The sequence below is a fragment of the Pezoporus occidentalis genome, unplaced genomic scaffold (assembly GCF_034315485.1).
Source record: "Pezoporus occidentalis ecotype Australia unplaced genomic scaffold, CSIRO_AGI_Poc_V1 ctg199, whole genome shotgun sequence".
In the NCBI taxonomy this organism is placed as follows: Eukaryota; Metazoa; Chordata; class Aves; order Psittaciformes; family Psittacidae; genus Pezoporus; species Pezoporus occidentalis.
In genome coordinates this window covers 291,672-306,029 of record NW_026913844.1, presented here as the reverse complement: position 1 = coordinate 306,029, position 14,358 = coordinate 291,672, and the positions used below count along the sequence as shown (strand labels likewise).

At 47.8% G+C, this 14,358-nt stretch overlaps 1 protein-coding gene across 8 annotated transcripts in view; it reads right to left on the bottom strand.

The window, feature by feature from the left end:
- Window positions 1-14,358, bottom strand: part of ARHGAP32 (Rho GTPase activating protein 32) — a 176,211-nt gene that overhangs the window by 56,884 nt on the left and 104,969 nt on the right. For all 8 annotated transcript variants that reach the window (XM_062617594.1, XM_062617593.1, XM_062617597.1 and 5 more), the window contains 2 exons: window positions 11,513-11,599; window positions 439-576 (listed from right to left, as the gene is read on the bottom strand). In XM_062617594.1, coding sequence (XP_062473578.1) covers window positions 439-576; window positions 11,513-11,599 — 225 coding nt within the window. The remainder of the gene's footprint in view (window positions 1-438; window positions 577-11,512; window positions 11,600-14,358) is intronic.

Genomic DNA, 14,358 nt, shown 5'->3' with positions numbered 1-14,358 from the left:
AAATAAGGCACTAATGCAAATGCTTCAGTCGTTTTCAGTCCATAGATGTGAGTCTAGCACTGCAAATGGCAGTCCTCTTGCAGTGCCACAGCCCTGGCACAGCACGACTTCCTGGCAATGCCAAGCTGCTAACTCATGGACATCATTGAAGATGTTTCCAAAGATGTAACTACATTCTTAGCTAAGGTACGGACTGGACAGCTTCTTTCTTGACACTCTCAATAACCATTCCGTGTTTAGCAGCACATTAATCCTTATGAACTTGCAGGGCATTTCCCTTTAGCCCAGGGTGGAAAACACATACTTCTTACATCTTCTTACTCGCAAGCCATGTCCAAACCTAACCAGGGCCGCATTAAAACTACTTTGTACATGAGAAAGCAGTTTGGAGCTCTCTCTTCCAAGCCCTTGCTGGCGACTGTGCTTTAGGGAATTCACCTCTGGGTTGTCCTTCAGGGCATCAGAGCGGGGTAGCTCGGAGAGCTGGGAGAAGCGCCGGTCATAAATACACAGGTGAAGGTGCTTGTCCAGGACTCGGAAATCTTCATAACTGCGCTTCACGATCCAGCTCCTCCCCTGCAGAAAGACAAGAGAGAATCCCCCTGTTAGAGGCTCCTAGATGGAGAAAACGGAGGTGTGTGGAGAATCACAGGATCATCCAGGGTGGAAAAGCCCTTTAAGGTCATCAAATCCAACCGTTCCCCAGCGCTGCCAAGGCCACCACTAACCCACGGCACTGAGGGTATGTGAACGCTTGCAGGGACGGTGAGTGCAGCCCTGCCCTGGGCAGCCTCTGGGGAAGGAATTCCTCCAACCAATCTCTGATGAATTACTCCTGAGTGCACATCACTGCTCCACTTAAAATACTGACAAGACACACGCTGCTTCAGGGGACAAGGAAGAGCCCAGGGCAGCATAATTTGCTTTGCGAAGCTTTTACTATCTCAATGACCACTTCTAAATGCTGCATGGCCTATTATGATCAATAAAAGACTGTTGTGATAACGCAGCGGTTTACAGGTCAAAGCACTTTATGAACAGCCATTCATCCTCTCAGCCCCCTAAGTGAGGCTGGTTGTGTGGTACAGATGTGGATGCTGTGTACCACCCAGTGACCGTGGACCTCCACAAAGCTCCCGCACCTTCTCTTTCAAGTGCAAAGTGCTTGCTTCAGTCTTTCTTTCCCCAACTCAACAGTGTGGCTGTTATTTATTCTTCCCTGTGAGGGTGCTGAGGCGCTGGCACAGGGGGCCCAGAGAAGCTGTGGCTGCCCCATCCCTGGCAATGTTCAAGGCCAGGTTGGACACAGGGGCTTGGAGCAAGCTGCTCCAGTGGAAGGGGTCCTTGCCCATGGCAGGGGTTGGAGCTGGATGAGCTTTAAGGTCCCTTCCAACACAAACCAGGCTGGGATTCCGTGATTTAACAAGAAGAGAACCTCCATCAGCACTGCAGACTCTTGCCTCACTCCACAGGCAGCTGTTCTCCCTTGGGAAAGGAGGGGAAAACCAACAGAGCCTGCAAGAGATGTCAGCCATGCTGTCCAAGTCCGGGTGCTCTGGCAAGGACTCAGAAGAAGATGCAGGAGGAAGGAATTAGACTGCTCCAGGATACACGGCCACTGTAAGGCAGGGCAAGGATTAAAAGCCTGGCAACCAGCACAAACAGGAGGGCAATGCATGGTATAAGAGGGGACACTTCACTAGGGAAAGGAGCTGTAAAGTCTGAACCAGATGTGTGGGACGTGGCTCTCAACCTCCACTGGATGCCCTCTTCACCTGATATACACAAAGCATTACCTCGCATTCACCATTCTGCTCGATTCATTTGCCAGGAGGCTTCTAAGCATCATTTTTATATCAATATCCAAAGCTTGCAAGGCAGCTGTAAATGCAAACCCTATACTTCAGCATATCAACTATTTAAGACAACTCCAGACTGTGTACTGTGCCCAGAAACACGGAATCACCCCTGTTTCACAACCCAGCAAAGAGGGTATCTACACAGGACATAAATGCTTTGTAATTTCCAGTATGTCATTTTACTTTTCACCTAAAGGAGAAAACCAAGACCAGGTGTGCAAGTCTATCTGCAGAAAGGTGACAGCCTTTCCAACCTCTCCACCTTTTGCAGCTCTGTGGTTCTTGCTCCCTAGGTAAGTCACCTAAAGCAAGGTTTAGTCACCAACAGAAGAAACAACAGAGAAATCGCTGCAGTCCTTCATTTCCTTCTGCCTGCTGCACTTCAGGGGATATTTCAACACAATCTCACGCGTTCCCCACATAAAACACAAGCAGATTTGTCAAATGATCATAAATCTGTCATTAAATCAATGACAGATTCCAATCCCCCCGTGGCAGGGGGTTGGAACTGGATGATCTTAAGGTCCTTTCCAACCCAAACCTTTCTGATTCTATATTTTCAAGTGTTGGACTGTAGATTTGCAGTCTCTTTTTACCTACAATCAAGACATTTGAGTTATATTTACAAGGTGGGAATAGCTGGGGTTAGCAAACAACCGGTCCATGGCATGGAACGAGCAGGATGCGCTGCAGAGAACAGACTCTATACAGTGTTCTCCTTGCCTCTGGATGAAAGCCATGCTACACCATCATGGTGACAAGGCCACTAGTAGCTAGCAAGGCAGCTGCTCGGTGAGCAGGGACAGCTTACCTCCCGACAGCAGCGGTGCTTCTGGCCCCAGCATCTCCCTGGGAGCTTCTTCACCACAACTCGTGGAGCAAGCACTGAGCCAGCACAGCCTGAGCGTGGTGCAGAGGTAGCCCTGACCCGTTCCTGTACCTTCCAATTGCTGCTAAGCAACCAGCTGAGCTATTCCTGAGCTGTCCCTGCGGAAGCAGCAGCAGCAGCAACCTCCAGAAGCGGGGTGCTGCACAACCCGGGTGACCAGAACCCCTGTTGCATTCAGTCAGCCCGATGCCTGCAATCCCAGCCCTCGAGTTCAGGCTCTTATGTATATGGTATGTTAGTAGAGATCACAGTTGCAGGAGAAATAAGATGTATTACTCTTCATCATGATACACTTCATCAGGGACTGTGGCTATAGGACAAGGAGTGATGGGTTTAAACTGAAGCAGGGAAGTTCAGGTTAGATATAAGGAAGACTGTGTTTCCAGCTGCATCTGCCTGCAGCTGAGCAGACAGGAGTCCTTTGTGTCTATCAATGCCCCTTCAAGCCAGGGAGGTTCCTACTGAATCCCTGCATGCAGAACTTGCCTGTCCCACGCTCCTTGTTTTCTCTGTAGCACCTCGGATTTATTTATTTAAAGGCAGGGGTAGACCTTTCTTTTCTGGTTCAAATGCTTATTTCCTGAGGGAAATCACGTGGATGCTCTCATGAACCTTACCAGATCAAGCCCAGAAAACGAGACTGAAGTATACGGCAAAAGTCACTTCAGTTTGACCCAAGAGTAAGAAAACACCATGGATTAAATAGCTGGAAACTGCCAGCATCCCCCAAGAGGGTTTAACCCTGCCATGAGGGTGACTTTTACAGCTGTCTGGGTCCTGGGTTCTGTATGTTATTCCAGCATGACCCTTCAGCCTTTTTCTATTTCAAGTCACACTGGAAAATGGCTTAGAAATTCAGTCAAAACAGAAAGCAAGCCTGATAAAATCCATTGCTTTGGGTTTCCCCAGGAAGTGTTCTTAGCTGGGGCCAGAGGTGCCTTTATCTAAGCTTCGGTTTACCAAAATGTCCTGCACGATCTCAGGACCTCTGGTGTGTTATTATAGCTTTAGGGAAACTATAAATCAGTAAAACTTCGAGGGAGCTTGCATGAATGCAACTTCGTTTCTGAATGAGAGCATACGCTCAGCGCCGCGATGCTTTTGGGCTGCCAGGTCTCACCTTGCGGCCACGGATGGATGCTCACTTGCACTGCTCCTCACGGGTATGGAACACGCAATGTGGCTTTTCCTTAAGCTGCAAGACATTTCCGAGATATTGGAATGGATGAACACATTTTCCTTGGCACACATTAGTGCTTGCTCCCATTTCAGCCGATAGAGCTGGGCAGAGCCAAGCCAAAGGCATGGACAGCTACACCAAGGTGATGTCTGCTCACTTGACTGGCTTAGAAGACAGCATCCACAGCTTGCAGTGGGATACCCATTCCACTGTCAGGCCCTTATTTATGACAAGAAGAAAATGAAATATGGGCACCAGGGAGGTGAAATAAGGTGAAAATAATGGGAATGCTGTAACTTCAGCACGACTGAAATCACACCAGAGACCAACTATCACAAGATGAAGGGAACACACAGACGGACCGCAAGGCGGAAGGCAGACGAGAAAGTTCAGTGTATTCATGTGCCGAATCCTTAATAGACTTATTCCACAGAAGAAATTCATGTCTCTCAGCATTAATTATCATTTTACTATCAACTAATTGCAATCAGCAAAGAAAAGGGATTTTAATGGAAACCACTGAAGCTTTTCTCCCCTAAAAATGAATACTTCCTTGCTCACCCTGATTCCAATTACAGATTGGAACACTAAAACCACACATGGGAACTGTGTTTTAACCTGCCAGAGGGGAGATTGAGATGAGCTCTTAGGCAGAAGCTCTTCCCTGTGAGGGTGCTGAGGCGCTGGCACAGGGTGCCCAGAGAAGCTGTGGCTGCCCCATCCCTGGTACAGAGAAATAAGAAGACCCACCACGTGTATTTGAAATCTGAGCATCCATTCCTGCTCCCACAGGAAAGCCTGTTTCTGAATGGCAGGCTGACAGGCACCTAATGAACTTGAAACAGGCTTTACAACTCTCACCACGTGCATGAAATCCCCTGCTCTCCCAGCACGCTGTAATTGAAACAATTCAGCATCAATCATCTCCTTAGTAAAATGATCCTGCAAGAGCAGCAGGTCGCAGAGGGACACAGAGGTGAAGCCGCAACACGGGGACTGCTGTCTTACACTGCAGAACATACAAGGAATAACCCAACAGGAGCTTACAGCCACAAAAGGAATACTTCAAAGGCACTAACACGACTGCTGAGTAACAGGGAGTAAGATTCTGCCATCCTCCAGGCAGCAAGGCAAGGACTGCATACAGATATACATTTACAAATGATGACACAGGCACTGCTCATATGAAACACATCGCCCTCTTCACCCCATGCTCTAAACATGCTATAATCTTAACCCCAGAGCAGCAGCAGCAGTTTCATTACAGTAAGGCCACAGCATCATCCTTTAAACCAGAGCAACAACAAAAAAAACCCTTTGAAAATGACTGGCCTGAGGTTAGGGAAGGAAAATAAAACAGAGCTTTCCCAATGACTCGCCTGAGGCAGACAGTGATCTCCATCTGCTTAAGTCTCGGTTCTTGGCCATGGAGAGACATTCAAAGCCATGGACGTGGCTCTGGCAACCTGATGTAGCTGAAGATGTCCCTGCTCATTGCAGGGGGGTTGGACTGGAGGACCTTTGAAGGTCCCTCCCAACCCAACCCATTCTAATGGTTCTATCATCACTGAAAACCAGGAACATGCACCAAAATCCTCCTCTTAGCTTGGATGGGAGCTCTTGGAGAAGGTGTAAACCAAGTAAGACTGCAGACAAGCTGCTCCTCTGCAATGGGTTTGCACTTGCCTGGTTACGGGGCAGGATTCAATGTCTCTTCAGATGAAAAGCCAGTGCTACTCTTCAATCTGTGGCCGGGCCCAGCCTTGTCTACAAAGCACCACATGACAAGGGGAAGCCCTGCCAAAACCATCACTTACTGACAGAAACCATAATCATCAGCCTGGCTCTTGGACTGCAACAGTGATTTTCACATTGGCTTCAGAGCTAAGCAGAACACAACTTGGAGACAAGAGGATTGGTGTCTCTAATTCAAAGCTTGCTTTCTGAAAGCAAAATGCCCAAAGGACAAGACAATAACAAACTACCATGTAATTGTAAAAGCTTCTGTTGCTTAAAAAAAAACCCTTTTGTGGCAGCACTTTTATGGGATATTGCATTTTATTCGGAGAGATCATTTTCCCTCTTGCTCACCATCAATTCCTAGACCAGGGCTACACTGAGCATTCGCTTCAGCTTGCGGCTTCTCATCACAGCAAAGCATCTGAAGAGCACATGAAAGCAGGATTCTGCTATAGAGCACTCCACAACTGCACTGCAGCTCAGTCCAGCGCAGGTCTGATGAACTGGGAGGCTGGAATCTGCTTGGATGCCTTCTTTTCCCAGTAAAAACCACCTTTAAACAAATGCACCAGCCCATTTCAAGGGGACACCTTCTACTTGAGCAAGCTGCTCTAGTGGAAGGTGTCCCTGCCTGTAACAGGGGGTTGGAACTGGATGAGCTTTAAGGTCCCTTCCAACCCAAACCAGGCTGGGATTCTGTGATTTCTCTCCTAGAGTCTACAGTGGAAGCCTTTAGCACAGAGGACAGTAAAGCCTCTCTGTCTTTGGTACACTGAAGGGACAGCTTGAAATGCACTTCCAATTGCGCCTGCTGAAGGAACGGGCTTTAGCACAAACATGCCATGGTGTTTATCCCTATGGTGTCACTCAATAAGGAAATCATCCCACTCAAAATCCACGCAGCACAGCTAGAACCCTGGCACTGCAGCTCAAGCAGCCAGAGTCAGGAACAAGAAAGAACCATTCCCTCCCCACTCCATATGTAAATAGAGGAAAAACCTCAGAGAGAGCCATGCATGGAGAATCTGAATACTGAAGGTTAAGATTCCTGCTCAGTCGTCACCAGGGGATGGATTTACACTCAGGAATGCTGAGTCTACTCCATGGTTGGGAATGAAGGACAAGTCCCATCGAGTCACCTGTTTAAAGGCCTGTGGCTTTCAATAAGAGGTATGTCAGCAGCACCTACTCAGTAACTGTTCCCTAGGTGTCTGAACTCCAATCACACGAGATGAAACCATCAACATGCTACAGAACAAGCCTTCAAGACAAAAACCACGCACACAAAAGGGCTTTTGAATCCTACTGCAAGCAATTTGTGGTTTCTAGCAGGGACCATGAGAGGCAGAGAGAACCATACTTTAGATGTCAGTAGCCTGAGTAAGACATTTGCTTCTGTGCAAACAGATCCCACTCTCCTCTCCCCACAAACCACTCAGGATAGGGAGTCCTGTCTGTTCTTCCTTGTTGGATCCCACTTTTTCCTGGCATTCTCTTTGCTGCCCTTGAAGCACTTATGATTGCAACCACGCTTCCAGCCACGGAACGCTGGATGAGGGTGCCTTCAGAGGTTTGCAAATGCTGTTCTTCAGACAGAAGATACTGAGCTTGAATCTCCTGCAAGGCACAGCTGGGAGATACAAGTGGCACAGAGCTGCATAAAAGCCTTCATGTAGTGCATAGGAGACCTTATTCTATCAATCAAAATGAACACAGCACGGGCAGCAGTGGCTGCCTGGAACAAAAAGCAGGAACAGGGCATCCTGCACAACGAAGCCACGCAGCTCCTCTTGCTGCCAGTGGGGGGGTCTGCAAAGGGGAGCAGCAGAAGAGAGAAAACCCACCCTTGGGCCCATGAGAACAGCCTCAGAATGCTCCCAGAGCTGCAGCAGGAGGGGGCTTCCTTTGGAGGACACCGATGTTATCCCCTGAACAGCAGGAAGCAGAGGAGGTGCTGTAGCTCGGTTCCCAGAGCACAACAGGCAGTCTGGGTTTAAAGGTCTGGCATGAGATCTAGCCCTAAGATTTAGATTAGATATCAGGAGGAAGCTCTTCACTATGAGGGTGATGGCACAGGGTGCCCAGAGAAGCTGTGGCTGCCCCATCCCTGGCAGTGTTCAAGGCCAGGTTGGACACAGGGGCTTGGAGCAAGCTGCTCTAGTGGAAAGTGTCCCTGCCCGTGGCAAGGGGTTGGAACTGGATGAGCTTTAAGATCCCTTCGAACCCAAACCTTTCTCTTATTGTGCCAAGCATCAGCCACGCTTGCAGTCTGTCACTCCTGTTCCAACAATCTACCTGTGATGCTGAAAATGAACAAGAAAACCCCCAGGAGATGAGTTCAAGGTCTCCCTTAGAACAGTTTCACAATCCATCTCTTGTTCTCTCCTTCCCATTCAAAACATCACCACAAAATGATGTCTGAAGTGTTCAAATGCGTATTTTTCACAACAACAGCTCAGAATGGCCATTCTTATGTTGGGATATTTAAATATAGAATCATAGAATAGTTAGGGTTGGAAAGGACTTTAAGATCATTCAGTTCCGACCCCCCTGCCATGGGCAGGGACACCTCACACTAAACCATATCACCCAAGGCTCTGTCCAACCTGGCCTTGGACACTGCCAGGGATGGAACATTCCCAACCTCCCTGGGCAACCCATTCCAGTGCCTCAACACCCTCACAGGAAAGAATTTCTTCCTTGTATCCAATCTAAACTTCCCCTGTTTCAGTTTGAACCCGTTACCCCTTGTCCTGTCACTACAGACCCTAATGAAGAGTCCCTCCCCAGCATCCCTACAGGCCCCCTTCAGATACTGGAAGCTGCTATGAGGTCTCCACGCAGCTTCTCTTCTCCAGGCTGAACAGCCCCAACTTTCTCAGCCTGGCTCCATACAGGAGGTGCTCCAGCCCCTGATCATCCTCGTGGCCTCCTCTGGACTTGTTCCAACAGTTCCATGTTGAGGACACCAGAACTGCACACAATACTCCAGGTGAGGTCTCACGAGAGCAGAGCAGAGGGGCAGGATCACCTCCTTCGACCTGCTGGTCACGCTCCTTTTGATGCAGCCCAGGATAGGGTTGGCTTTCTGGGCTGCGAGCTGCTGTACTGCCACTCAAACAGGTCCAGAACCACTGAAAAGGTCTCTTTTCACAGCCTGCTTTAGGACTTGACAAAACTCCACGGCTTAGCCTAGTTCAACCTTTTTGCAGGCTTCGTTTCTTCTCAAGGCACAGAATTACCCCTTTAAATGTCTTGCAGAGCTTGTAAATTCTTTGTGTATCCCTGTGGAACTCTGCAAGGACTGCAAACACTGCTCACGGTCCTTCCCAGCCTGCAAGACAGCACAGGTTCACCAAGGTCTCAGCATTCCCTGGAGTCCTTTAAGGACCAGGGTTATTGTTAAGACTTGCAATTACTCACACCAAGAGGCCCGCCCATCCATCCATCCATCCATCCATCCATCCATCCATCCATCCATCCATCCATCCATCCCTCAATCTTTTCCTCCCTTCCTCCCTCCATCTCTTCTTTTATCATAGAAAGGGATTTTGGTTAGATTTAGTTTAATAATATCAACCTCTCAATATTCCCACTTCTTCTTAACAGCTACTAAACTGGATTATTGTTTTGAGGTCTCTAAGCAGCAGAAAAGCTGAATAGAGACTTGACCCCCCCCTCTGAACCTCACACAATGCTTGTATTTCACAAGCTGAGGGGCAGCAGGACTGTGTCACAAACATAATTCCCCTCAAGACTTGTTTCAACCCTTATCTGGGAGGGTTTTGCGAGACAATAATTCTCTTTACACCACTAAAATCATACTTACAGATGGGAAAGAGTGGGATTGAGTTTCCTTAGTGTAGTGTGCCAAACACAGCTAAGGCTGAACTGGAGGTTTTAAAGGTCTAATGTTCACAAGCTTTGGTTTGTTGCCTGCTACAGAGTGAGAGGATAAAATCAATGTCTTTTAATGGACCACACAACACACAGACTGGGGCTGCCCAGTCCAAACTGTGCAAGGCTCAGCAGGAGCATTAAGTTCAACCCCAAAACTAAGGGCTTTGGGGTATTTCTCTAAGGTCTGTAATCTAAAATGGCCAGGATGGCCAAATGCCCTTCCTCTTCCCCATGCTGTCTGTTTATGCAGCGAACCCCAAGTATCTTAAGGCTTTTAAATGTACATGGGCTTAGCCTTCATCAACAGAATTGGTTTTCTCTGTGTCCATCTGAGAAGTGACAAGGTTTCTGCCTGTGCTGCAGTACCACTGGTAGCAGCACATCCAAAGGGTGAGCAAAGTAAACCTTGTTGTATAGGCCTTTTTGCTCCCTCCTGCAATACTTCTGGCGTTATCCAAATGCATCCTGCCAAAATCTCTCCCCCATTGCACTATCATTCCATGAGCTATTTCACACCTCCCATTCCATTCTAATGCGGAGCCAAACCCATCCAGACACCGGCAGTGTCCAATGTGTGATGGAATGGAATCTTTCCCTGGACATTAGGAGAGGCCGTGAGATGTCAGGGGTGAAGTATCGCCATGGTAGGAATGATGCTCAGCTGTGCAGTTCATTCCATGCCTTTCCACTCCTTGAATCCAGATACCACAAGTTTCCCAGCTTTGTAAGTATCCGAGAGACAAGGGCATGGACTAACACACACAAGGTGAATCAATGGCTGGGGTAGGGAGGAATTCCAGTGAGCTGGGAGGATTACTTAAAAGAGAATAGAAAACAGGAAAACAGAAGGTACCAGAACTTGTCAGCAGCTGGACATGGAAGTGCTTCCATCCCTGGAATATTTAAGGCCAGGCTGAACATTCAGGGCTTGGAGCAAGCTGCTCTAGTGGAAGGTGTCCCTGCCTGTGGCATGGGGTTGGGACTTTAAGGTCTCTTCCAACCCAAACCATTCCATGATTCTGTTGTTCACAGCTTCTGGATCTATTGGACCATCTTCCTTAGCCAAGGCAGAGAATTCCCCACGCTGTCCCCACAGAAAATGCACTGTGCTCTCAGACACATCCCTGCAAAGCACCTGAGAGAGCAGGACAACAGAGAAGAACCATTCTGTGTGTTTCTATCACACCAACTACACTGTTGTAGTGCAGCTTTTGCCAAGCTCCACCTTCACAACGAAGCAGGATGCTTTGCTCCTCAGCTCTCCCCAAACACCCTACACCAGTGTGCACACAGAGTTAGAGGAGAGGAGCAAGTACACTGTGAACTCACTACCTGTCTCAGTGTGTACTAATGTACAATCCAATATCCAACAGAACCATACTTTCCTACCTCAGCAATTCACGTGTAGGCAGCAGAGGCGTGCCTTGTCCGTATACTTCCTTTTGGTACCTGAGAAATGCCAGCAGGATCACCTAAAGAGCTCTAAAACGACAGACACTGCAGTGATGTTCAGCATAAACTGCTAAGAGGGATGCTCAAGAAGGGCTGACATGAATCACAGAAAGAACTGCTACGCCAAGAGGAACAAAGACAGGCATTACACTTAGCTGAATCCATCCATGCAATGCCTCATGCAAACAACAATTTAATTCAACAGCCAGTATCTCTAGACTACTCAGTGGAGCAGCTCTGCATCTCTAGGCTGCTCATCCAGCACCTCTGCACGCACTGGAACAAGGATTCTTTGCTTACAGACTCCTTTTTCTCCCCTTGATGGTCCTTTGCTTACAATAAGCTCCCTGCAGTCCCACAGAGAGCATCCTTTGGAGGACCCAAAGTGAGAAGCAGAACCCCCCATCCCCGCCACCGAGAAGTGTCCCATCAAAACGTTGTGCTGCCAAACATACTGTAAAACAAAGTGGGGCTAGAAAACACAGCATTTACCTGACAAGAGATCTGTACAAGGTAGACCAGTTCCTTGGATTCACAGCCATTTCTTGTTACTTCATTCTGTTCCTCTGGGAGCGAAAGCTACACCAAGGGAGAAGGGATGGATGGGGTGGAGAAAGAGAGAAAGACCAGGTCAGTGAGCAGGGCTAAGCCAGGCATGTAATCATGCACGGAGCACAACGTTCACATCAACTTGCTCCGAGACATGCTGAGTAGGGAATTGGGATGTGTTTGTGTGTCTGGAGCTGTCAGAGAGCAACCATCGAGCCTTTATGGCTTGTGCTGGAATGCCATTGGATTTGGGCATCTCACCTGACAGCTTAAAACTGAAACGGTGGGTCAAGAATAAAACCAGCCTAGGAAGGCAAAAAAGCCAGGGATTAAAGCTCAGAAGTCTGCAAAATCAATTGTTCACTGACATATCTCCATAAATATTCATGTATCAGATAACAGTGATTTCCCCCCCAATTTTATTCATTTTCTATTCAATCTGTTCAGCAGACATTAGGTAACAAACCAGATCTCATTTCAGCCTCGTCAAGCAATTTACCACAACAGAGAGCTTTATGGCACCATTCACCACATACAGAGTCATTAAATACAGCATCAGGATGTGCTTTCATTTCAGAGCAGGGAGGAGGGATTTAGCCACCTCGGTCCTTACATGTACTCAATGTACAAGTGCCTTGACTAGGGTACTACTACTAGTCCTGCTGCTCCTACCAGTTTAACATCCTATACGTACAATTGCTTGTATTTCACCATCTTCTCTGAAAAGCCACCATTAAAAGTGATCAGAAGCAAATTAAGACTTTGCAAAGCCAATAATAAAAGGAAACGTCTTCCAAAAAGTTGTTTTATGAAAGAGATCATAACCCAGCACAGAGACCCAGGTACTAAAAACTATATATATATATGAAAACCTCCATTACACACAGAGCAGGATGAAGATCTCAACCTCTCAGCACTCACACAGCCATCACAGCCACCTTTATTCCTTGTGTGATAGACATTAAATTGCAGTGACAGCAGCTTGTTAAGCACAAGCGATGCCAGCTTAAAAGCAGAAAGCACTGAGGAAGAGTCTGGGCCTTTTTCCACAAAGGTCTTTTGGAACAAGAGACTTTTTGGAAAAGCTGAACTCTGGAAAATTGGCCAAGAGCAAAAAAACCCCAGCAAATGGAAGCAGAAACGTGAGACAGATGAAACAAGCCGTGAATGGCATCTATGGCGACTGAGCAAAGGGTTAAACTGCATCCTTCAGATAGATGTGGCTTGATATAGAACCCAAAATGTTCGTTTTTCACATGCAAAACATGTGGAACTTCTTGAGCACGACAGGATGTGTTAGGTTCGGGAGGTACATTTGTTACTGGAATGCTCTGCTTAGCTAGCACAGGCAGATAGGGCCGACTCCATCAATCAGGTGTATGGTACCCTAAACTTTTCAGTGGAAGCATTTCCTGATACACCAAGAAAGCCCTACACATGTTCCTATGAGGTTTAACAGGTGCCTGAAGAGCACAGAGGGCTGGGAATGTTATGTGAAGCTATCGTTGTGAGTCCCCTCCTTTCTGCCTTCCTGCACACATCCACAAGGACCTGGTGAGTGCATTAAATCCTGGAGCAGACAGCCCATTTTCCCTCTACCAGCACATTCACACTATGCTGCTCTGTGCAGCTGGCTAGTAAGAGCTGTAGTCCCTACTACAACAATCTGCCAAAGGATGAGTAACTAGAACAAACCCAATAGAAACAACGGCATTGAGAGCAGGAGGAAGCAGCAATCGGGACCTCCTGGTATCACCAGGAAGGGTGAAAAGCAAAACGTACCTTGCTCACACACAATTTTGCCACACAGAGCAGAGCTCACCAGACTATTGGGCACACACAGAGGCAGGAGAAGGTTCCAAGTCTGAGAACAAGCAGCTCATCTCTGGTAAGCCAGCAGATAAAGACAGTGATTACAGGAGGCTCCCGCAGAGGATGATTTACTGCTTATTCCTCTTGTGGAGCTAAACAGCACCAGAGTGAACAGCAGGGTAAGTTATGATATTAGCACATTCAGAAGGCTTATTCCAAAGCAGTTTTACAAGGTGCAGTGATGCTGTGCATTTACCTTCCAGAACTGGGGCTAACAAGACCAAAACTCACTCTCATCCCTCCTCTCCACAGCGGCTTTGGAAGCTCCCTTCTGCTCGCCCTCCAAGAACACTCCTCGCATCAACCCTTGGCAGATCTGTGCTTGGAGCAAAGCAGCGTGTGTTTTAAAGACACATTTGTTTGTCTGGAGCCCCACGAGGCCACTGTGAACCTGTCTGGGAGCCACATGGCACCTTCCACGTTCCCCACACAGAGCCAGAAAGCAAGGGCCGGTGACTGGGGAGAGGGCTTTAATCTGAGCAGAGGCAGGTCCTTCACTTGTCAGGGCGACCACAGGCTTTAAACCAGAGTCACGTCCTTGTGTGCTCCTCTTAGAAACTGCAGAAGCTCCGAAGCATCACTTCAAGGAAAAGCACTACAGAAATCCATTGCCAACACCAGGATTGCTGGCTACTAAATTGAAGTGCCAAATCCTTACCGAGTAAGAGCCGGCTCTGCATGGCAATGTCAGTGGGGCTGTGTCTGCTCCTCCTTGCTCTGCCTCTGATCCTAGATGCCAAATAAGTTCATTTAAATAGCTTTGGCTTTTGGTTCCTTGTTTGCTGAGTGATGTTAACTCCATCATCCAGTCCTCCTGATGACAGGACAATATGTGAAAGACTGGAGAGGGGTAGATTTAATTCATCTCGGAACCTTACTTATTTCAGCTTCTGCTTCCAACAGTCAGGAACACATGG